Source organism: Leopardus geoffroyi, chromosome B1, assembly GCF_018350155.1.
Source record: "Leopardus geoffroyi isolate Oge1 chromosome B1, O.geoffroyi_Oge1_pat1.0, whole genome shotgun sequence".
Taxonomy (NCBI): Eukaryota; Metazoa; Chordata; class Mammalia; order Carnivora; family Felidae; genus Leopardus; species Leopardus geoffroyi.
In genome coordinates this window covers 165,650,401-165,672,546 of record NC_059327.1, presented here as the reverse complement: position 1 = coordinate 165,672,546, position 22,146 = coordinate 165,650,401, and the positions used below count along the sequence as shown (strand labels likewise).

General features: G+C 38.4%; 1 protein-coding gene across 5 annotated transcripts; it reads right to left on the bottom strand.

The window, feature by feature from the left end:
* Positions 1-3,555: 3,555 nt before the first annotated feature.
* On the bottom strand, positions 3,556-17,655 carry COMMD8 (COMM domain containing 8). 5 transcript variants are annotated; one of them, XM_045474176.1, is made up of 9 exons: positions 17,524-17,604; positions 15,791-15,949; positions 15,492-15,551; positions 15,291-15,368; positions 14,719-14,784; positions 12,876-13,031; positions 8,621-8,773; positions 5,438-5,593; positions 3,556-4,367 (listed from the first exon to the last, which is right to left on the bottom strand). In XM_045474176.1, the coding sequence occupies exons 5-9, from the start codon at positions 14,746-14,748 to the stop codon at positions 4,347-4,349; spliced, it is 516 nt and encodes a 171-aa protein (XP_045330132.1). In that variant the 5' UTR covers positions 14,749-14,784; positions 15,291-15,368; positions 15,492-15,551; positions 15,791-15,949; positions 17,524-17,604; the 3' UTR covers positions 3,556-4,346. The 5 variants fall into 5 exon arrangements, with proteins under 5 accessions (XP_045330132.1, XP_045330130.1, XP_045330127.1 ...); XM_045474174.1 differs by having other exon boundaries at positions 15,291-15,551; XM_045474171.1 differs by lacking the exons at positions 15,291-15,368; positions 15,492-15,551; positions 15,791-15,949 and having other exon boundaries at positions 17,524-17,605.
* Positions 17,656-22,146: the final 4,491 nt, after the last annotated feature.

The window sequence follows — 22,146 nt, the reverse complement described above, 5'->3', positions numbered from 1 at the left end:
TTCCAAGCATCAATGCAGGGCTCGAACTCACAAACTGTGAGATAATAACCTGAGCTGAAATCAAGAGTTGGACGCTTAACTGACTGAGCCACCCAGGCTCCTGGGAGTCAGGTTTCTTACTGCTGTACTGTGAATTTAGAGATAAGGAAGGGGAGCACGTGAGAATGTGATCCTTGTGGTAATGGGTTAGAGTTGAAGACATCAGGATGAACTTGTGTAGCTTAATATAGATATAGTTGATTATGTAAAGAAATATTTACAGATAGGTATATATACACAGCTTAGTTTACATACATATATTTCTTTGTTGTCAACTGAGGGTACTTAAACAATACCCCAATAACAATGAGCACATCTAGCTTGATTTCTATTACCATTCCTCAATAAAATGAACCAGGGATTCTTGGAGAAATGGTTGATTCTAGGACTGGGGAGGAAATAGGCAAAATGAGCCTGGAACATACTGCCAGAAAGTTAAGGAAATAATATAAAAGAGCCAACTGAAAGAGCTCCCAATGGCCAAACCTGGAACAATTTGAATAGTAAATAGTATTGGATTATAACCATAAGTATAAATACCCATGAGTCCATATTATATAAAGGATTAAATTAATAGAAGAGACAAATCTGTGCAGATCTCCAAAAGGTTTATGTAAGTGCTCTGACCTTAAGAAGGGAGAGCACAACTTCCCATTTCTTAAATATGAGCCACACATAGTGACTTCCTTCCAAAGAGTACAATTTGGAAAAATAGAAATAAAGAGTAACTTCACAGTAAGAAACCTGACAAACTACCTCAGCTAGGTAAGCAAAGTCAATGTCAAGTCACAAATCCTGTTAACAGTATGTACCCTCAATATGGTGTGTTGCAAATGGCACTTTACCTCTGTGATTTTCCTCCCCCAAACCCATAACCCCAGCTTAAGCATGAGAAAAACATTAAATTCCAACAGAGGGCCACCCTACAAAATACTTCACCCACACTTCTCAAAACTGTAAAGGTCATCAAAAACAAAGAAAGGATGGGAAACTATCACAGCAAGAGAAGCTAAGGAGACATGACAACTAAATATGAAATCCTAGAACAGAAAAAGGACATCAGGTAAAAACTTAGGAAATCTGAATAAACTATGGAATTTAGTTGATAACAATGTATTGGCATCAGTTCGTTAGTTATAACAAATGTACATACTAATATGTTAATAACAGGGGAAACTGGATGTGGGGTATATGCGATCTTTCTATCCAATTTTTATGCGAATCTAGAACTAAAACTAAACTAAAAAAAAAAACAAAAAAAAAAAAACAGGTCCATTTATAGAAGAAAAAAGAGTCACAGTTTGGGAGAAAATACCTGCAGGGCATATATGTGATAAAGACTTGTATCCAGGCTACCAAGAACTCCCAAAACTCAACACTAAGGAAACAACCCAATTTAGAAATGGGCAACAGATCTGAACAGACACTTCACCAAAGAAGATATACAGATGGCCAACAGCACATGCGACAATGAACATCGTGTCATTACAGAAATAAAAATTATTAAAACCACAATGAGATACCACTGCACATGTATTACAGTAGGTGGAATGAAGATTGACCAAAGCATGTGTTAGGAAGCAAATGGAGGTGAATGAACTCTTCCAGACTTTGGAAATATCTCATTCCTCTAAGTATTCACTCTAAAGGAAGCATATATCCATACCAAGGTATACATAAGAATGTTCACAGGATTCTGTGTTATATAATATACATAAAGTTTTAAACAACCAAAATATCCTTTAACAGGTGAATAAAAACATGTGGTAAAACTCTACAACTGAATACTTCTCAACAATACAAAGAAGTGAACTATTGATATATGCAACAACATGGATGAACCCAATACTGAAGGAAGCCAGATTAAAAGAAAAGGTACATACTATATGATTCCACTGATATTAAACTCTTGAAAGTGTGAAGTACTCTACAAGTGGCAGGAAGCAGATCAGAGGTTGTGGCAGGGGTGGGGGAGTGGAAGAGTAGGGATTACAAAGGAATAGGAGGAAACTTTCAGGATTGCCATGTTCACAATCTTGATAGAGGTGATTCTTTCATGGTGTATGTATGTCAAAATTTACCTGACTGTACACTTTAAATAAATGAGTTTATAGTGTATCAGTCAGATCTCAATAAGGCAGTTAAACATACTAATGGAGTGATAAATAAGGTAGTGAGAGGAATAAGTAGAGCAAGATTTTCTGCTTCTCAATGGAAATACTGCATGGAGGGCTGAAATTCAGAAGGCCCTTAGATAAGTACACATCTTCCTCAACTTATGATGGGGTTACATCCCAAAAAACCCACCATAAACTGGAAATACCATAAGTCAAAAATGCATTTAATACACCTCACCTACCAAACATCGTAACTTAGCCTAGCCTACCTTCAGTGTGCTCAGAACACTTATGCTAGCCTACAGCTAGGCAAAATCATCTTAACACAAAGCCTATTCTTTAATAAGGTGTTGAACACCTCATGCAATTTACTGAATACTGTACTGAAAGTGAAAAACAATGATTATATGGGTACAGGATGGCTGTCAGTGTATCGGTTGTTTATTCTAATGACTGCATGGTTCCCTGGTAGCTGCAGCACAGCCACTGCCCAACGTCAGGAAAGAATGGTGTCCTGGATATTACTAGGCCAGGAAAAAATCAAAATTCAAAATGAAAAAAAAAAAAAAAAATCAAAGTATGATTTCTACCAAATGCATATTGCTTTCGCACCACAGTCAAGTCGAAAAATCTTAAGTCAAATGATCGTACATCAGGGACCATCTGTACTATTTAAAGTGCTAGCCTACAAACTGCCTCTGGTCCTTAACGACACAAGGAACTTGCACAGGAAGTAAGTCACCTACCTCCCAAGCACACTGTTTAGTTCAGCTGATTTTTTTCCAAAATTAACGTTTCTCAATGAAAAAAGCAATATGCTGATGAACTAAAGCTTAAGCTCCTCATGTAATCACTGACCTGTAACAAATAGTCCACAGACTGGCATTAGTTTAGGGACACATTTTGAGTAGCGCTGCCTAGGTCACACACAGATGTTCTTTTAACCTCTCTAAGCCTATCTTCATCTGTATGATGAGTTAACTGCTCTGATGAGCTACAAAGCTTGCAGATAGCAGGTTCTGATCAATTATGGGCCACTGCTTTATGTAGACAGTGTTTTGAAATAAAGCCATATGTAAAAATGAAATGTCATTTTTTATTTGTTCCGAACGCTTGGGTTGTTTTTTAATATTTATTTTGAGAGAGAGAGCGCATGCACGCAAGAGTGAGGTAGGGGCAGAGAGAAAGGAAAAGAGAGAATCCCAAGCAGGCTCTGCACTGCCAGCATGGAGCCCAACGCAGAGGGCTCCATCCCACCGACTGAGATCATGACCTGAGCCGAAATAAACAGCTGGATGATTAACTGACTGAGCTATCCAGGCGCCCCAGAATGCTTGTTTTTAAAGTTAACTGAAATTAAAAATGGCTTGCTTTCCAGTGAAAACTATTAACTTCAATATTAAGGGTTTATAACAAAAATGGACTTATATTTAATATTAGCTAATATATGAATAGTTATATACACACTATACAATGACATCTATTCTCTTTATCACAGCACACCCTCCCAATCAGACACTGAAATGCAGAAGTAACAGTGTTATTTTCATTTTTTCCTATTCTAGTTATATTTTAATAATTCATAAACTCAAAACTGTTCACACAATTTTAATTACTTTTTCTTGTTCATGTCTGAAGAAGAGCTTCTTTCTCTAAGAAATTTACATTTTATAATCTTTCCTTTGAAATATAAGAAAGATATGGAATCTCCTGAGTTATATATGCAGCTTATACATTCTTTAAAAGTTATTTTTTAAAATATTACAAATTAATCATATATATCCATAATACACATCCTTGCTATTCATATATTCCTTTAAGCAACATTCAAGTATATTTGTGCTTTGTATGTTTACATTACTTTAGAACCTATTTTCAACTTTCAATAAAACTGTATATCTATAAAGATTTCTCAAATATTTAATAAATGGGGCAAAACAGCCATTACGAAAATATAAACTGCTATTATAGCTTTCTCATCTATCATTTTTATGCATTTCCAGTCAACCATGTCATTTCCTGTTCTTTAGGGAAGCTGATAAATTTTTATCTTTGCAATCTCAACACTGTTGCTTTCTCAGCACAGCATAAGAGTCCGTATATTGCAGGTTTTCTGAACACACAGTATTCACTCGGCCGTTATCAGGTGTAGCAGTGAAATCTGATAGTGTTGGTATTCATCATTTCCAGTTATTTCAACTGTAGGACCACCTTAAAACACAAAGTCGGGGGGAAAAAAAATCAGGTTATTCCAAAATGATGCCAATCTCTGCTTAATGAAATGCTTTGAAATCTCTGAAGAAGGGCCTGGAGAACTGATAACCAGCAAGCACAATGCACAGGAGCACGCCTGCCAGGATCCATGGCTCTGAATCAATTAACATTTACATCGGGCCATACCACACACCCTTTCAGACAGCCCCATATGAAAGCAAGCCAGGCTGCCAATGTGGTTACTGGGCATGTGGACCAGTCATCATGGCACTAAAATCGGCATCTGCAGAGTATAGAGGAAAACTGAGGATAGCAGAGTTTAAAAGAGGTAAGGCTAAGAAGGCTAGTCAGTGGCAAGAAAAGGTGGTTAGAGTATCTGGCATTAATCATGGATTTCAGATCACATAGAAAAAGCTGAGCAATAATGAAAGGAACAGACATATACAAAGACAGTTATTTTCTGACAGCAGCAGTTTGTACTGTTTAAGTATTTTTCTCATTAAATAAACACTGGGAATTGTTCCTGTTATTTAGCCAACCCTTTGTAAATGCAAAATTTTTACTCATTCATTAGTCATATCTTATCCCTACCTGATTTTGTCATAATAACTACAAGCCATATTTTGTCTCTCATTCTTAGAGGATTATAAAAGCAATTTTATTTGTCCAGTTAAATAAGACACTCTTTTCTTTAGGATCACAGCTATTTATAATCATAAAAACTCTTTAGAATCACAGCCCCAAGGTAAAAATTTATTTTTAGCATTACTGAGCACTGGGGCAAACAAAATCTAGCTGTGAGAACAGCACTACTATTCTATCAAAAATGACTACTTGATAAGTTACGCTCAAAACTAAGCAGTCAAAATTACAAGTTGTAATTTTTTTAATATCTAAAACTAGAGATGCAGAACAGATCAACAAGGTATTTTCTGTGCTTGACATAAAAGATCAGAAACAAAAGAAATATTAAAAGTCAATTATGAGTTTTTCTTCTATTGCTCTAAGGGTATCTATCAGTCAACACTTAAACATTTTAAACCACACAGCACAATTAAAACAAATACCTTATTAGCTGCTTCCAAGGAATTTATTAGATTCTGCAGCTCTTCTTTACTCATTTCGACAGAATATGGTTTGACTTCACCATTTTCTTTTACGTCTAGAGTAAGGTTTAAAAGTGGCATTTGTAACGTAGCAATCTTGTCACTAGACAGTGCAAGCTGTTTAAAATGAGGAAAATAGTAATTAATAAGTAGTAAAAAAAAGAACATATTAAATATACATCAGAGCTTATTAACAATACAAGAACACTCCTGTTTGCTATCAAATACAGGAAAAGGAGGAAGAAACAAAGAAACCCCCGACAAACCAACACATACATGAAGAACAGAAAGAGAAAGGAGGATGAATAGAGAGGATGCAGACTGGGAAAAAAGGACAACCAGTCCGAATTTCGTAGCATAAGCAGCAATCCAGCGCAGAGTTATGGCCGGGAAGGACTGAATGGGTCCAATGCATCAAGAAACTGAGAATTCTTTTTTTTTTTATTTTTTTTTTAATGTTCATTTATTTTTGAGACAGAGAGAGACAGAGCATGAACAGGGGAGGGGCAGAGAGAGAAGGAGGCACAGAATCTGAAACAGGCTGCAGGCTCTGAGCGGTCAGCACAGAGCCCGACGCGGGGCTCGAACTCATGGACCGTGAGATCATGACCTGAGCCGAAGTCGGACGCTTAACTGACCAAGCCACCCAGGCACCCCAAGAAACTGAGAATTCTTAAAGACGTGTGAAGAAACCAAGAGGATGAAAGTCCATGTACAAGGATACAACCAAAAACACTGGTAAAGCCTGGGAAATTAAGACGCTTAATTCACAATCAGCCAATTCTCTACCAAATTATTGTTAAACACATTATCAAGATACCACTTTCAATTAGAGTCACTCAGCAAAAACACTCATTTTCCCTACTTCTTATTTTCTGTCTACAGAGAATCCTAGAAGAAACAGAAGAACCAAATATTTATGATACTAATACTTTTTGAAACAAGCGCCATGGCTTCATTGGCAGATGGCAAAGGAAAAATCAAATTTTCCTGGAATCTGCGCTAGAAAACCCCACAATAAGTGAATCTTTGAAGTGCTACTACTTGCAAAAATTTACTTATGCAATGAATGGTAAGGAACTACTTCCCTAACGAACAACCTCTAAGTCCACCCTCGGCGTGCACACACTGTAGAATTGAATCCTCACATACCTCCTCCGTTTTCTCTTCAAAAACCAGGGCTCATCATATCTGAGATTTAGAAGTATCAAAGATGGGGTGCCTGGGTGGCTCAGTCGGTTAGGCGACCGACTTCGGCTCAGGTCATGATCTCACAGTTCGTGAGTTCGACCCCACATCGGGCTCTGTGCTGACAGCTCAGAGCCTGGATCCTACTTCAGATTCTGTGTCTCCCCTTCTCTCTACCCCTCCCCTGCTCACACTCTGTGTCTCTCTGTCTCTCAGTAATAAATAAACGTTAAAAAAATTTTTTTTTAATTTAGAAGTATCAAAGATGGTCTACATTATAGATAATTGTCTTCTTCAGTGTGTCCAATAAGTGGTTTCTCAGTCTAGGCTTGAATACCACCAATGATGAACGTGCTACCTCAAGAAGAGGTTAAAATAATCTTCAGATACTGATAGGTGTTAAAACATTTTCCTTAGGTTGAATGTGAACTCGTCTTATTTCAAACTATGTACCTTAAACCTTAACCTTTGTCCTAGCCGCTGTAGCCACAGAGCGTATATCAAGTCCCTCATCCATAGAGATGATTTTTAGTCCTTTAAAGAGAACTATCATTTTTCTACTAAGTTTTCTCCTTTCCCCAAATGTTTGAAAAAAACCTTCATGATTTTAAGTTCCTGTTCATTCTTTTCTGGTTTGGCACTAATTTGTTTAAGTATCTCTTAAATTTGGCAACCAGAACTAAAAGCATTAATAAGTAAATTAACTAAAAAGTGAAATGAATAAAAACAGAATTAGAACCACCCACTGCTTGAAACACTGCATTTCTATCAACAAAACATAAGACTGAATCATCATACTGCTGACTCAAGCCACATTTGGTAAATCAAAACAACTAAATATTCTCATACGTATTACTTTTGGCCTACCTCTCATATCTTTTATATTAAGTTGGTTTTATTTATATAAAAATCCTCTATCTAAGTTACCTCTGCTTAATTTATTGTGCTTCATTTGGCCCATTGCTGTAATTTGCTACAAAATAATTTTAAACTTTGTATTATATTAATATGATGTATCTTAGATTTGATAAGCATAATATTCATAAAAGACTGGGCCAAAACCAGAATCACAGAGACCTCCTCCCTGGATAACACAATTACATCTGGCTTTGGTTGTTTATCCAGCTATGACCCAAGTAACTAAGTAATTGTTCCACATTTTTCTCCACTTTATCCACAAAGACAGTATGAGACACTTTATCCAGGATCATGCTGAAATGAGGAAACACAATATGTTTCAACACAACGTGTTTCAACACAACCTCCTCATTGAGGTCTACGTATCCTATACAGCATGGAAAGTTGGTCTGAAATTGTTTTTTATGAATCCTATTGATCATGTGTCTCTTTTTCAAAATGTTCATTAAAGTTAACTCTTTTTTTTTTAATGTTTATTTATTTTTGAGACAGGGAGAGACAGCATGAATGGGGGAGGGTCAGAGAGAGAGGGAGACACAGAATCTGAAACAGGCTCCAGGCTCCGAGCTGTCAGCACAGAGCCCGACGTGGGGCTCGAACTCACAGACCACGAGATCATGACCTGAGCCGAAGTCGGATGCCCAACCGACTGAGGCACCCAGGCGCCCCAAAGTTAACTTTTAATAATACATAGATTTTCCCCTGGAGACAGAATCACATTTACCAATCTCAGGAAGACTATAATAAAGGCTAGAAAGTTCTAGCCAAAAATATACGTTGAATACATACTACTCCACTATTTAAGATATTTAATGATTCACAGCTCTAGTTAATTAAATTTATTATCAATGTAATTTTATTACATATTTTTGGATGTCTGTACTGTACTTATGCATAAATAATGTAAAAAAATGTAATTTTTGACACTGTATTCTTAAAATAACAGAAATTTTAGATCTATATTATGAAAAAGAATAAATATTTCTTTCCATTCAAAAAATGAGATAAAAAAATACATGCCTATAATCAGATTCTCACCTTTAACTGCCAGTCAAAATCCTGTAGCTGTGCAGAAGAAATATCAACTATTTCTTCTAACAGAGTCTTCTTGATTTCCTCTTTCCTACTTTTCAAGCATTTCATGATAGCTTCTTGATGAAATGAATTCAACTGATTCAACTGCTGAAATATCTATGAAAATAAACAGAAAGTAAGTGAAAGGGCCTTTCTGTTTAAAATGTAAACATATAGCTCCACTCCCCTTTCACAACCCCTTTAAAATGATAGTAAAAGAAAAAAAAAAAAAGACTTCTGTACCTAGAATAAGATGAGAATGTGTAACTGACAAACAAGAGATTTTTGCAAAACAAAAAGGTAAAGGGCTGACTGATGAAGTAGCATGAAAGCAAAGACCACGAACGCTGGCATAGCTAGATTAATATCAGACAATGTAGCCTTTAAGAAGTATTACAAGAAATAAAGAATGGCAAAAGGACCATTCAACAGAAAGAACAATCATAAATTTGTGTACATCCAATAAAAGAGCTTCAAAATATACAAAGTAGCAAAACTTGGCAGAACTAAAAAGAGAAATCGGTAAGTCTAATTAGATTTATAATTAGAATGTTAACACATCTCCCAGTAACTGACAGGAAAACACACAAAACAATCATAAAGATTAGAATCAAAAAAATACTATCTTCTTTAACCTAACTGACAAGCAGAACATTATACTCAACAACTACAGAACATACTATTTTCAAATATATGTGGAACATTCACCAAAAGGAACCATAAGACAAGACATGTAGCAAATCACAACAGATTTCAAAGGACTGCAATCAAATTATATACATTTTTTTACCATGGTATAACTAAATCATAACTGATTACAAAAAATCTCCAAATACTTGAAAATTATACAACATAGTAACACAGTACTAAGGAAGATAGAAAGTCAATCTTGCATAAACTCTTTCAGAGAATAAGAAAAGAGAAAAAATACTTCCTAATTCATTTTATTAGACCAGAATAAGACTTGACACCCTGACAAGGACATTACAAAGAGAAAAACTATGGGCCAATATCACTCAAAAACAGATTCAAAAGTCCTAAATAAGATATTGGCAAATCAAATCAAGAAATACATAAAAACATAATACATGATGACCAAGTGGTGTTTATTTTGGCAATGCAAGGTTAATTTAGCATTTAAATATCCAATGAAAGACACCACATCAGCAAAATAAAGAAGAAAAAAATAACAAATTTAGGAAAAAAATTAAATAAAATTCAATACCCATTAATGATAACAATTCTCAGCAAAGTAGGAACTGTAGGAAACTTCTTTAATCTTATAGTATACATCTATAAAACCACACAGCTAACACAATAAATGATAAAATTGTGACTCCCTAAGATCAGGAATAAGACACTGCTTTTTGTTTCAACACTGCCTTAAAGGTGTTAGGCCCTGCAATAAGGTAAGAAAAAAAATGGGTATTAAAATCTAAAAAGAAAAGGATTGTACACACAAAAGAAATAAATCCAGAAAAATGTTTTATAAGCCATTAAATTTTTTTAAATTGTTGGATATGAGGTAAAGATATAAAAATTGCTTCTATATACCAGCAATAAACAAGTGGAGAACAAAATTAACACCAAAAGTATCAATTACTTAAAAATAAATCTAAAAAAATATTTGCAAGATCTCTATACTGAAAACTGCAAAATAATAGAGAAATTGAAGTACTCCAAATAAATGGAATGTTATTCCATGTTCGTGGATTGGGAAGATTAATATTAAGACATAAATTCTTTCCCAAATGATTTTAGAGATTCAGTGCAATCTCCATGCTGCAAACCTAATGATGTCACTTCAAAATTCTTATGTTGAAATTCAAACCTTCACTGTGATGATATTCAAAGATAGGGCCTTCTGAGAGGTAGTTAGGTTTAATAGGTCATAAGGGTAGGGCCTTCATGATGGGATTAGTGCCCTTATGAAAAGAAACATAAGAAAGAATGCTTCCCTCTCCCTTTGCTATACAAGAAACACAGCAAGAAGGCAGTCTGCAGCCAGGAAAAGGGTTCTTGAAAGGGAATCAAATCAGCCAGCACCTTTTCTTTGGACTAACTTACCAGACTCTAGAATTGTGAGAAATAAATTCTTGTTGTTTAAGTTACTCAGTCTATGGTATTTTGTTATGGCAGCCCAAGTTGACTAATATTCATCAAAATCCCAGGGTTTTTTTTGTTGTTGTTGAAATTGACAAACTGACTTTAAAATGTACATGAAAATACAGAGGACCTAGAAGAGCCAAAGCAATCTTGAAGAAGCATGAAATTGAAAGTCTTCTATTATCAAGACTATGTAACATAGCTTTAATTCTACAGTAATTAAGACAGTGTAGTATTGGGAAATATAGACTAGACTAATGGAAGTAGAATAAAGAGTCCAGATACAGACCAACACATATACAGCTACCTGATTTACAACAAAGGCTGCACAGAAATTCTATGGGGCAAGGATGGTCATTTCAATAAATGGTACTGGGTCAATTGGCTATTGATATGAAAAAATGCGAACTCGACCCTTAACCCACACACAAATATTAATTCAAAATGCACCTGTAACATAAATGTGAGAGCTTCTACAAGAAAACTAACAAAAAAATCTTCATGACTTGGCACAAGTATTTGTTAAACAGGACTTTAATAGCACTAACAATCAAAAGAAATGTTGACAAAACTGGACTTGATTAAAATTCAGAACTTCTGTTGACAAAAAGACACCATTAAGAGTGAAAAGGCAAGCCACATAATGGAAGAAGATGTTTAAAATACATAGCTCTAACAAAGAACTCCCACCCAGAATATCATCCAAATCAAAATGAATATACATAAACTACATTTTTTATAAGCGAGCAACCTACACAAACATGCCAAAATAACTTTTTACCAAGGTACAAAAGCCATTCAATGGAAGGACACCCCATTAATTTCACTTCAAGATATCTATCCTAGAAAAGGTGGCCAATATGCTATTTTTTTTTTAATATGAAATTTATTGTCAAATTGGTTTCCATACAACACCCAGTGCTCATCCCAACAGGTGCCCTCCTCAATGCCCATCACCCACTTTCCCGTCTCCCCCACCCCCCATCAACCCTCAGTTTCTCAGTATTTAAGAGTCTCTTATGGTTTGACTCCTTCCCTCTCTGTAACTTTTTTTCCCCCTTCCCCTCCCTCCTGATCTTCCATTGAGTTTCTCAGAATCCACATGTGAGTGAAAACATGGTATCTGTCTTTCTCTGCCTGACTTATTTCACTGAGCATAACTCTCTCCAGTTCCATCCACATTGCTACAAGTGGCCAGATTTCATTCTTTCTCTTTGCCAAGTAGTATTCCATTGTATATATAAACCACATCTTCTTTATCCATTCATCAGTTGATGGACATTTAGGCTCTTTCCATAATTTGGCTATTGTTGAAAGTGCTGCTATAAACATTGGGGTACAAGTGCCCTTATGCATCAGCACTCCTGTATCCCTTGGGTAAACAGTATGTGTATAAGCAGACACACACAAGATATCAGTAGAAGCACTATACATAATAATGAAAGAGGCAAGGATCTAATGGTTCATCAGGAGGCCGGAAAAAGAAGTCCTGCTAATCCTATCATCAAATACTATAAGAAATTAAAATATAAGAACCAGATCTACATTTACCAATACTGACAAGTCTAAAACAATATCCCATAACAAAATTACAAATGGATACATATGTTATCATTTACAAGTTACACATTCAAACAGCTCAAATAATTGTATACATTGCTTAAAGACATAAACATTCCTACAACATGGAATACAAAACATGTATACCAACAAGTTGTGATCTCTTGGGGAAGGGTGGCATGCCAGGTGGTATTTGGGTATATTTATAATACCTTGTTTCTAAAACAAACACACAAACCTGTAATACATAAAGTAAAATGTCAACAACTGTTTAATTGTGATAATGCGAATGTAGGTATCAGTTACCTAACTTCTGGTTTTCTTCTACATGATTTAAATGTATCACAATTCTAAAAACATAAACAACCAAAACAAGAGAACCAGAACTTCCACAATCAGATTTGCCTACTCAAAATTATGATGTTTTTGTTAATATAACATATACTTACTGATGATGGCTCCTGTATGATATATTGCCCTAAAACCAACTTGAGAAAAACGTTAACACTACTTATTATTTATTAAGAGATATAGAAATTTGGAGTGAAGTTACCTCTTCATCAGGTAAATTTTTACCAACTACAGCTTTGAAAAATTTGGTAATATCTTCTAGAACATTCTTCCATTCTGTTGAATCCCAAACACTGTGATAATCCTGGTAGAGAGGATAAGCTCGGCCACAAATGCCATCAATTATTTTATGAAGCAGCTAGAGAGAAAAGAAAGTAAGTGAATTATAAGTAAACTTACAAAACAGACTTATCTTCCTTGTAGGAAACAAATGCTATTGGGAGCAGCTCATGTTACCCGCAAGAGCAGCTGAAGATTGAAATGTAACTATTTTTAACATTACTCTTATTAATTAAAAATTAAAGCTCCAATAAAAATCCGACTTTCTAGAATTCTGTCCACCTTCAGAAGCTGAAATAATTTCATAGACACATTATTGTTTCTCCAATAATCCTGAAAGGATGATGGTGAATATAAAAGTTTCACCTTGGGATTCCTTAGACATTGTATTTATACCAATAATAATAATAATGATAATAATAAAGTATGACTTTTAGATCAAAGTTTTTTACCATAGATCTATACATTTCATTTCCCCTTGCCTCCATTTTCACAGCATTCACACTCACTTGTTTTGGTCCACTCCAAGAAAGTCGTCAGTGCCTTTATCTTCTTTTTTTACATTCCTCTCCCTGTACCCTACCTTAGTATCAGCAACAGAAATCCTGACATATATATAACTGAACATAGTGACTAAGACTGAATTTTTGAATAAAACTGTCTAGTTTCAATCCTAGTTCCACTACTTAACTAGTTTTATCAAGTTATTTTGATGTTCTGTGCCCGTTCCGTGTGTAAAATGAGATCATCTAGCTACATTATGCTGTTGTAAGGAGTACATGCAAATTACTTGGCACATTCCTACCATGTATAAAACACTTACACACTGCTAGCCATTGTTACCATTCTTCTTATTATTGTTATTATCACTATTACTACCACCACCCCCACCACTACCGGTATTACGTTCCACGTCTTTAACATACATTAACTGATTGCCTATATGTCAGCACTATTCAAGATAAATGATTAACATGGCTTTCTTTCCCAGGGGATATTTGTGTCTTGTTAAAAGAGTATCTGAACCCAAATAATCTGGAAAATTATTTTAAACAACAAGTCTTCCAAATCTTTTCCCCTGGACCATAGTCCACTTCATTTTAAGCAGTAACTCTTCCCCTTGTAACACCACACATATCAGAACAGAAATGAGCAACTGGTAACTCCACTTCCAAATGATGGCTAATGCCCTCTATGAACAGACCTTTTATTTACCATACATCCAACAACAGTCTCAATTTGAAATTCATTCCAAATTCTCTACACATATCCTATGTTATCCCAAACTGCCCCCACGCTAAAGCAAAACACAGAGCTCAAACTGATAAAGTACTATCTTTTGGAATATAAATGTTTTTAGTCATTCATTCATTCATGTTTTGTATTCACATGTACAAAATAGGTAATGAGCACTTCACTCCATTTGTTAAACAAGTTAATGGAAATACAAAGCAAATATAACTGTAATGGATACCACATATGGAGCCCTGACTGAGTACCAAGCACTGCGTTCATCCTCACTACAACCCTATACAGGGGGTAAGTCTTGTTATTATCCCCGTTTTACAAATGAAAAAACTGAGGATAAACAAGATTAAGGTGCTACCATATCAGAGCTTTAGTCCATTAGAGAAAGACAAACATAAATACATAAATGCAATTTAGAATGAGAGGAACTATATTATAAATTTATAGAAAGTACAAAGAAGCACAGAGAAGAAGAGAAAGGGCTGCTTTTAAAAGAATAAAATGAGGATATCACCTACCCACATTATGTCGTTGTAGTACTTGGCCATTTGAGGGGAGAGAAGGGCATTTCTAGTCACCAGCAACTGCATATGCATAAAAGAATAAAGTGAACAATCACATGTTCAATTTGAAAAAAGGATACAGGGCTGGAGAGGTGAGTGGAGGCCAAATCATAAAGGGCCTTGTATACAGGGTCCAGACTTTAATTGTCTCAACAGGGAAGCAACCTGTTCACATATTTGCATTATGTTTCCATAAATTTCCCAACAAGTTGGGAGATGCAAGGAGAGAAAAGGAAAAGAGAGCTGGTGAGACCAAAGGCCCCTTGCCTTCTCTTTACCAGGAAGAAATTAGATGAGGGGAGGGAAGGGCGGGCGGCTAAATAGTTGAGGGCACTCAAAATGAGGGCAGTACTGAGGTAAAAGAGACTGAAAAGGAGGAAGGACCAAGGATGATACTCAGAATTTTAGGCTGAGTGACTGGGTAAACAGTGGTGCTCCAAACCAAAAATGAGGCTATAATCACAGGAAGAATAGTTCCAGGGGGAAAGACAAGGAGTTCGGCCAAGGACACACTGAATTTGAGGTACCTGGGGTGTGTCTAAGCAGGAGCCTGACACCTAAGGAAGAGATTCTTTGCTGGATGCAGGGATCTAGGCGTCATCAACCTACATGATGAGAAAGGTTATGGGCCTTACTAAGAAGCAGGTAGAAGGACGATAGGAGCAGGAAGCTAATACAAAGACTCACAACCAACAGATCTGAACATATGTTTCACCTTTGCCACTTACTAGTTTGACAACCTTGGGCACGGTACTCCAACTCTCTCTGCTGACATTTTGGTTTCCTCACTTGTAAAATCACAGGAGAGTTAAGATGGTTTTTCCTGATCCTGATAAGAATTAAGTTTGTTCCCTTCCACCTCCCTCTCCCCCCAACTTTCCCCATTGCAAATGGAACAGAGGAAAAAAGAAGTCTTAAATGAGGGGCTTTTAAGGCTGTCTACCCCACACGCCTCTATCACACTACGTAGGGTAAGCCCCCACTCCCACCTATCACCCATTATAAGTGGAACACAATAGGGACTTACTCCGAATTGCCAATCATTTACACTTAAGGCCAGTCCATCGAAGCTTGGAATCCAGACAACTGTCCCCCATGATTAAGCAGAGTTCAGTATGCATTAATTCCTTCCCTCAGCGGACACTGATCAAGAACCCACCTTGAGCCAGAACACAAATCTGAAGAACTGGGAATGTAAAACAAAGTTATCTACCCTGAAGGAGTTCAGAATAAGAGAGAGACCAGAGTCAAGCCAACGGGTCAAGAAGTTGTGTAAGTGCCCAAATTGTTGGGCGACAGAGGAGATGGGAGTAAACATACTTATATATTGATTACAATACAATCTATTAATTCGTTGACTTCTGAGGACAAACAACCTCCGCTCCCAGACCTAATGCTGCAGCTCAATTCTGAATATATTGCTTTCTTTCAGGGATGGGCAAATTTCCTTCAGGTCTACGTTTTTCTGCTTGAAAGTTCAAGGGGGAAAGTCTCACTTCTCAGTCAGATTTTCCTCTTACAGCAACCACTGGGTTTTCTCCTCCTTTCACAGCCCACAGTAATTACATAAATGCAATTACTGCCTCCACATTTCATTTTTCACACTCAAAACTGCCAATGCCTTTGGTATTAAGGCTAAACAACAAGCGTGGCATATAGACTCAAGCCACCTGACTTTCTACTCGCCTGCCTAGCCTTAGTCTCCCTGCCCTGCTTCTCACTCTGAATTTCAGCCTCCAAGAATTCGAGCAGGTCCTCAAAGCCCGCAGAGGCTGGTTTCCTTTTTCTAGCCTTGTAGCTGCTATTCCTCTGCCTAAAGCATTCTCTCCCTTCTAGCCTGTCTAGTCCGACTCATCCTCTGGAACTCAACCTAGAAATTGAGACGTTCCTTTTCCGGAACGCCTCTCCTTGCCCCTTCAAATCTGAGTTGCTACCTGTCCCACAAGCTGGTTACTGGATAATTCAGTTTGGTTTCCTTATTAGATACAAGCTCCAGCAGAGTACGGGCTGTATCTCACTCACCGTTTTACCTTATCCCATTTGGGCACTCAGCACAAGGCCCACTTAAGTGAAAAGCTGGCCGAACAAACGAACGAGGCTCTTTCCAGATCCCTTACAGCCAGGTTACTTCTCAGGCCCAAGGTTTCAATGTGTATGTCACCTCCTGAGAGAAAGGCCACCTTGGACCACCCTAACGAAAGTAAGTTGCCCAGTTATTGGGAGTACTTACCAATTTGTTTTGTGCAGCCCTCCAGGGGGCAGGGTGTGCTTCTCTACGTCCCCATGTCCCCAGCCTATCCCCGGCACCTAGCACTGTGCCTGGTGCACAGGCAGCATTCCGGCGTGCGTGGTGTACGAATGAATGAAATGAGATGCTGCACACCACCGGCTCCACGTTGTAAGTTTTTCAAATACTACGGTGGCGACTCCGCTCCCCAGCCCAGAGTCAGCGGGTCCTGGGCCGCGCCGGGGAGCTGACGGGCCACCCCCACCCAGGTGCGAGCAAAGCCGAGGAGTCAGCTCGCAAAGCCCCTCGAGGGGCAGCTTCAAGCGGGGACGTGGGGGTGGCGCCCAAAGCGTCGGCCTTCTCAGCTCTCCAGGGGCAGCAGGGGGCCGTGCACCCGACTTGACGCCCCTTCCCCGTCCCAGCCCTGGGCAGCCCGGGCGAGCCCAGCCAGCGCGTCTCGATCAGACCGGGCCAGACCTGCACGCCGGGGCGTCCCGGGGCCCCGCCTGCCACGCCGCCCGCGCTCTCCTCACCTGCGGGCCCAGCTCGGCTGGAAGCTTCTGCAGCTGCCACAAGGGCGTCCCCTCTTCCGGCTCCATCCCAGTACCAAGTAGGAACCTAGGTCACATGACAAGGCCCGGTCGCGCCTCACGAGCGACGGCTCAGCCACGTGACTCTCTCGGTTGGGCGGGGGCCGAGCGTGGAGACGCAGGGGCTCTCGTGCGCGTGCGCAGAGACACAGCCGGCGCTTTCCCTGTAACTAAGGAAAATCCCTTTTCCGCCTGGAGTAAGTTTGCTAAACACACTTATTATATTGAAAGCAAATTTGCGAATCTCGCAAGCACGTTGCAACTTTGTTCAGAGTTCTGTCGAACTTTCTCTGCACTCCTTAGAAAGCCGTCTAATAAGAGTAACCCTGTTTTGAGCTCAGGGCCATTGTACCGGAGGCTTGGCATGTGTCTCTTTTTACTAAAGTATTCTAATTGGAAGGTTAAGTGAGGGTTTACCTGTGTGCAAGATACTTTATATAGATTATTCGGTACTATTTTCATCCCCATTTCCAAATAACAAATAAGATCAGTCACTAGGATAGTCAGATTTAGCAAATAAAAATAGAGTGCCTGGTTAAATCTGGAATTTCAGATAAGCAATAAACAATGTGTTCTTATAAGTCTGCTCTAAATATTGCATGGGGCGTACTTATACCAAAAATTATTCCCTGTTTATCTGTAAGTCAAAGTCAACTGGGCATTCTGTGTTTTACAGCAACCGTAAAAGTCACAAGAGCTAGGAGGCACAGCCTAAAGTTAAGCAAAGTCAGACCCTACAGCCACACGGTTAACGTGGAACTAACCAAAAAACATTTTCTGTGATTTCTGTCACTATAGCTGTTACTTTAATCAGATGCTGGAGAATTTCGAGGGATAAGATAGTTCCTGGTAACTAGAAGTACACAGTAAGTGGGAGACAGAAACAGAAATGACAGTCTAATATAAATTTAATAATAAAAGTAGTGAAAAGTGATGAAGCATACCACAGAGGAGAAAGTAATTATTTTATTCTGTGGGCTATGCAAAGAAAAACTACATATTAGTGACACCCTTCAATGTTTAGCTGGGATGCCCTTTTTCTACTCTGTGCCCCATCTCTTGGAGGTGAAAGCAATTTCCTCCTCCTCTAAATTTTCATGACTCTCCCTCACTTAAAATATTTAGCGCTTTCCAGTTCTTAATATACATAGTTATGTACAACAATCATTGCCCCAACTGAAACATAATTATCTTAAGACACTTCGACTTTGTTCAGAAGAGCCCCTCAACTAATAGTTAATGAACAAGGAGTCTGGAAATCTCCTACCTAATCTGTGCGTGTTTAGTAAGTCTACTGAGGGTAGAGACTGTTTTCTAAGAAAAGGCTAGATTTTGTATATGGTAAAAGTTGGGGTAAAAATATTTATTAAGCATCTACTATATGCCAGTTTCTATATTTTATCTTATTAATCTTCCCTATAACATTGTGTTGTGGGAGTTACCCCAACTTTCCAAGGTGAGGAAAAACAAATTTGGTGAAGTATCAACTTTGTCCAAGGTCATGCAGGTGTTAGTTGCAAAGTCACTGGGCTGTCTGTGTGTTTCACTGGCCCTAAAGGGGAAAGAAAGGCATTCTGAGGTGATATGACTTCCCAAGGCCATATAACAGATTAATAAATAAGGGAAAGAGGCACATAGAACAGGGCCCAAAATTCAGTTAGAGTACTTAATATTTGCCTTTTGATAAGAGGATGTTCTTATATGTATAATCCAGGAGGTTTTCAAAACATTTCTGTTTCTTACAGTCCCATTTTTACTAACTGTGCTCTAGTTCTAAATTTACAAATCTTACTTGTAGTGATAGTTAGACACATGGGACTCTGGAGTTAAACTTCTTAAATTTAAACCCCAATTCGGCAAATTACAGTCTGTGGAATATTAGGCAAGTAGCGTTCACTTACCTGTGTTTATGGTTCTTCATCTGTAATTGGTTATGTTAGCACAGAACTTATAGAGTCATAAGTTCATATATGTAAAGTTCTTGAAATGAGGTCTAGCCTGGAACATAAAAAACATTATTAGATTCCCTTATAAGTGGCCTTCTTTTCTCCCCTGTTATCTAGCCAAAGTTTAGTGGGTTCCAGAAAGCAGGGTGTATCTCCCTCTTCTTTACCCTCCTAGATATAGTGTTGGAGAGTCTCTGCCTTGGGAATGTGATCTGTGTCTAAAACCCACCTAGGCTGTTATATAGTGCAGTATAGGCAGTGCAGGTCAGTGATCACAGCTCGGACACATATAAAAAACAGATCTAAAGATCTCAGATAAACCTCACTGGGTGTGCTTACTGACCTGAAATTGGAATTCAAGCTGTTTATCGAAGAGTTAATTTGTTGCTCAAGGTTATTTGTAATTGGGATCTTTTCATTTTGAAGTGGAAGGAGCAAGAAAGAATTTTGTGCACCATGCCCTGGGATGTTTATTCATTCACTCACTCTTTAACAGTTATTGGTTAAACACATACCATGCATTAGATACTCTAATGGCTCTGGTATTGCAGGCAGTGTGAACAATAACTTACCTTCTAGTTGCGTATGGCGGGGCCTCAGATATTGAACAAGTAAGCAAATAAGATCATGTGAGCTATGGAGAAGCATCTCTCTCTCTCTTTTTTAAAATTGTATTTATTGGGGCGCCTGGGTGGCGCAGTCGGTTGGGCGTCCGACTTCAGCCAGGTCACGATCTCACGGTCCGTGAGTTCGAGCCCCGCGTCGGGCTCTGGGCTGATGGCTCAGAGCCTGGAGCCTGTTTCCGATTCTGTGTCTCCCTCTCTCTCTGCCCCTCCCCCGTTCATGCTCTGTTTCTCTCTGTCCCCAAAAAAATAAATAAACGTTGAAAAAAAAAAAAAATTTAAAATTGTATTTATTTATTTCAAGAAAGAGAGAGAATCCCAAGCAGGCTCTGTGCTGTCGGTGTAGAGCCCCATGTGGGGCCCGATCCCACCACCCTGGGATCATGACCTGAGCCGAAACCAAGCGTCAGTCAACCAACTGAGCCACCCAGGTGCCCTGGAGAAGCATCTTAAAGAAAATGAAACAGAGTGATGTAATAGAGAGGGATGGTGGAAATACACTTTACATTGGTCAAGGAGTACGTTGCCAAGAAGTGGGATGTACATGCAGGCATAAAAGAGGAGGAGACATGAAGGCAAACATCTGGGAAATGAGAGTTGCTATTACAACTTAAAGGCCCTGAAGCAGGAGAAAACCTGCCTTATTTAAGATAATAAACAGGGGTGCCTGGGTGGTTCAGTTGGTTAAGTGTCTGACTTTGGCTCAGGTCGTGATCTCATGGTTCAGGAGTTCAAGCCCCACATCAGGCCTTGCGCTGATAGTGAGGGGCCTGCTTGGGATTCTCTCTCCCTCTTTCTCTGCCCCTCCCTTGCTCACACTTTCTCTCTCTCTCTCTCTCCAAAAATAAATAAATTAATAAAAAAAAAAAGATAATAACCAAAGCCTGTAGAGCCAGACCATATGCAGTAAGCATGGGAAGCATGATGGAGATGATGTCAGAGATATTTTTAATCAGCAAATTGACGTGAACTAGTCTGCGTTTTTAAATGGTTATACTCTGGAAAGCATTTAGACTTTGGAAAACCAGCTCTCTGGTGCAAGAGTGAAAGCAGGAGAATCAGTTTGGAGGATATTCCTTTTTTTTTTTTTTTTTTTTGATGTTTATTTATGTACTTTGAAACAGAGAATGAGATGGGTAGGGGCAGAGAGAGGGAATCCCACACCGTCAGCGCAGAGCCTAACGTGGGGCTCTATCCCATGAACAAACAATGAGATCATGAATGACCTGAGCCAAAATCAAGAGTCAGACACTCAACCAACTGAGCCACCTGGGTGCCTCCAGACTAATCCTAACTAATGTAGGCATTTAAGTTGATATGACCTAATTTGCACGCACAGACTATAGAAATCTAGGGGCTTCGACGATGAGTGGTGGGAACCACATACAAATGGAAAGACTCAAAAGATATTTTGGGTAATGCATAGAATTGTTGAATCCTTGTACACCTCAGACTAATATAACACTGAATGTTAATTACACTTCACTAAAACAAGAAAAAAAAGAAACATACTTAAAATCTCAAAAAAAAAAAGGTATTTTGGAACTAAGATCTATGGAATTTATGGTGGGCTGGATGCTTTGGAAAGAGAAAGAGGATGTAGAAGTAAAATGCAAACTATATGACAGGGTAAAGCATCTGTCCTCTCAGCCAGCTGGAGGCTGGGGGCTCTGACCAAGAGATAGAGTCATAAGCTATAGCTACTGTGTTAGTGAAACTTTTTGAGGAACGGTGTGGAACAGTGGCTCTAGAGTCAGAGTCCATTTATATCCCTGTCACTTAACAGCTGCATGACTTTGCGTAAAGTGCTTAAATTCTCTGTACCTCAGTTTCCTTGACTGAAGATAGGAATAAAACTACTACCCACATAATAAAGTGTCTGTGAATTTAAAATGAAATAATGCAGGGGTGCCTGGGTGGCTCAGTCGCTTAAGCATCCGACTTCGGCTCAGGCCTTGATCTCGCGGTCCGTGAATTCGAGCCCCGCGTCGCTTCTG